The sequence below is a fragment of the Palaemon carinicauda genome, chromosome 39, assembly GCF_036898095.1.
Source record: "Palaemon carinicauda isolate YSFRI2023 chromosome 39, ASM3689809v2, whole genome shotgun sequence".
NCBI lineage: Eukaryota > Metazoa > Arthropoda > Malacostraca > Decapoda > Palaemonidae > Palaemon > Palaemon carinicauda.
In genome coordinates, this window is record NC_090763.1 from 5,011,455 (window position 1) to 5,013,954 (window position 2,500).

The 2,500-nt window shown below is 38.3% G+C and overlaps 2 protein-coding genes across 3 annotated transcripts in view; one reads left to right on the forward strand and one right to left on the reverse strand.

Moving 5' to 3' along the window:
• Positions 1–191, reverse strand: part of LOC137630930 (loricrin-like) — a 16,477-nt gene extending 16,286 nt beyond the window's left edge. The window contains exon 1 of the mRNA XM_068362464.1: positions 1–191. This exon is cut by the window's left edge and continues 32 nt beyond it. Coding sequence (XP_068218565.1) covers positions 1–191 — 191 coding nt within the window.
• On the forward strand, positions 127–2,189 carry LOC137630966 (loricrin-like). 2 transcript variants are annotated; one of them, XM_068362496.1, is made up of 3 exons: positions 127–218; positions 1,129–1,931; positions 1,962–2,189. In XM_068362496.1, the coding sequence occupies exons 1-3, from the start codon at positions 201–203 to the stop codon at positions 2,029–2,031; spliced, it is 891 nt and encodes a 296-aa protein (XP_068218597.1). In that variant the 5' UTR covers positions 127–200; the 3' UTR covers positions 2,032–2,189. The 2 variants fall into 2 exon arrangements, with proteins under 2 accessions (XP_068218597.1, XP_068218596.1); XM_068362495.1 differs by having other exon boundaries at positions 1,129–2,189.
• Positions 2,190–2,500: the final 311 nt, after the last annotated feature.

Genomic DNA, 2,500 nt, shown 5'->3' on the forward strand with positions numbered 1-2,500 from the left:
GAGGAAGATGGAGAGGAGGAGGAGGAGGAGGAGGAGGAGGAGAAGGAGAAGAAGGCGGCGAAGGAAAATGAAGATGAGTAAGAGGGTTTGGAAAGGAATGACGAGCACTGCCTGGAAGTGAAGGGACCTGGAACATCCTGCGTATAAATAGATGAGGAACAGAGCTTAGCCATCACAGCCCTCGTCTTCATCTGATCGTCATGAAGCAAACAGTGGTGGTGAGTGCTTTAATATAATCGAGAATTTCGTTATCTGTTTTTAATATTTGTAAACTCTTGTCCTTTGAATTTTTATCGTAAGGAAAAAAAATACTTAAATGATTATATTGGGAGTTTGTCCTTCTAATGGCTAATTGATGGGATTCTATGGCAGACTACTTCTTTAAGTGTTATTTGTGTTAATTGGAATGAAATTATTTTCAGTGATGAATACAAGCACATGGACGACCATACACATACTGTGTACACATACACACACACATATATATGTATGTATGTATATATATATATATATATATATATATATATATATATATATATATATATATATATATATATATATATGTGTGTGTGTATACAGTATATATTATACGTGTATATTTGTATATTTGTATATTAAAAACGTGCATTACCAACTATTTGCTTCTAAATCTATCCTAAACAAGTAGTATCGTTATCACTTGTTTTGTTTTAATCAAAATCTTTAAATATTTGTTAATAACCACGTACTTAATAATTAGTGATTTTGTCTAAATATTTATTAATTGTGACGTACTTAATAATTAGCGATTTTGTCGTTGATAATTTTCTTATTGTTTTCATTTGATTATAAAGGATTTACGTTCATTCATATATTATGTATTATGTATTTTGTATTTCCGTCTGATTATTTACGTTTAATTATGAGTTTCTGAGTTTCTTTCGTAATATAACTATATAGAACTCATTCTTTTTTTTGCTTTGATAAAACTAATCAGTGATATTATTACTCCGACTTAAAGACGTTACCAAAATACTATTTAGAATACACCGCCTTTATATCCAAAGTCTTTATCTCTAATAGCGTTCACCTTTCAGAACTCTTAATACCAGTGACCTTTATCAAGTATTTTTATTTTCCTGTTCGCAGATATTAGCAACTTTGCTGGTTGCAGCGGAATGTTCTCAACTCCAGAGCTACAGTTTGCCTAGTTCCGGTGGATCCTTCGGTTCCTCTGGAGGGGGATCCTTTGGTTCCTCTGGAGGGGGATCCTTTGGTTCTTCTGGAGGGGGATCCTTCGGCTCCTTTGGAGGGAGTTCAGGAGGAGGGTTTTCATCCTCTGGATTTAGTAGTGGCGGAGGCTCATTCTCTTCCGGCTTCAGCAGTGGAGGAGGAGGTTTCACATCCTCCGGATTTGGAGGTGGTGGATCCTTCTCTGGACACGGATCCATCTCGTGCGGTGACGGGCAGGTCGCCCACGCAGGAAGCTGTGTAACCCCTCAAGTGCAACGGAATGTGTACGTCTACAATGTTCCCGAGCAGCCCCGACCTGTTGGTCCTAGGCCTAATGTTCCACCACCGAGGGTCGAGCATAACATTGTCTTCGTGCGTATCCCAGAAAACGCTGGCTCTCCGGATCCTATTGTGGTTCCTCCACCCCAGCAGAAGAATATCGTTTATGTCCTGAGCAAGGGATCCACAGCAGGTGGTCAGAAGGTCATCAACGTTCCAGCACCACCCAAGAGCGAACCTGAAGTCTTCTTCGTCAACTATGGAGATGGTCAAAACCCAACTCTTCCAGGAGGTGTTGATCTTCAGACAGCTCTCAGCAGCGCCGTCCATCAAGGAGTTGGTCAGGTCATTGGTGGTGGCTCAGGCGGTGGTGGATCAGGTGGATCCATTGGTACTTCTGGTGGCTTCAGCGGAGGTTTCGGAGGCTCAGTGGGTGGGGGTAGCAGTTCTGGAGGATTTGGAGGCTCTGTTAGCAGCGGCGGCTTTGTAACTTCCAGTATTGGCTCATCTGCTCCCAGTGGTCTTTACACTACTCCTTAAGCATGACTTGATTTTGATCAAAATTGCGCGTAAATGAGAATTTATAAAGCGTTCTTTGCTTCTGATGTTTGTATTGTTAATTGCAAAATGTGAATGCCAAAAATTGTTCGCTTGTTATGAAAATAATATGTAATATATACAGCTAAAGTTGTTGCTTTTTATCAAATAAAAAATTTATCGAAAGCGTATTTTCGTATCCTCATATACTGTTTAATTCAATCAGTTTTTTATTGTCTTATGTCTTAGGTAACTTATTCTTATTCAGTTCATATCTTACTTCAAGTCTTCTTTTCTTTTGAATATGCCCAAGTTAAAATAGAAACAATGTATCTAAAATAAATAGCCATGCTACTAGATCTTTCATGATATGAGTAATAAACATATGGCAATTAGGAAATTAATTTAGTTGAAGAAAAGTAAATGGATAACTTTCCTTCAACTAAATTAATTTCCTAATTGGCATATGTTT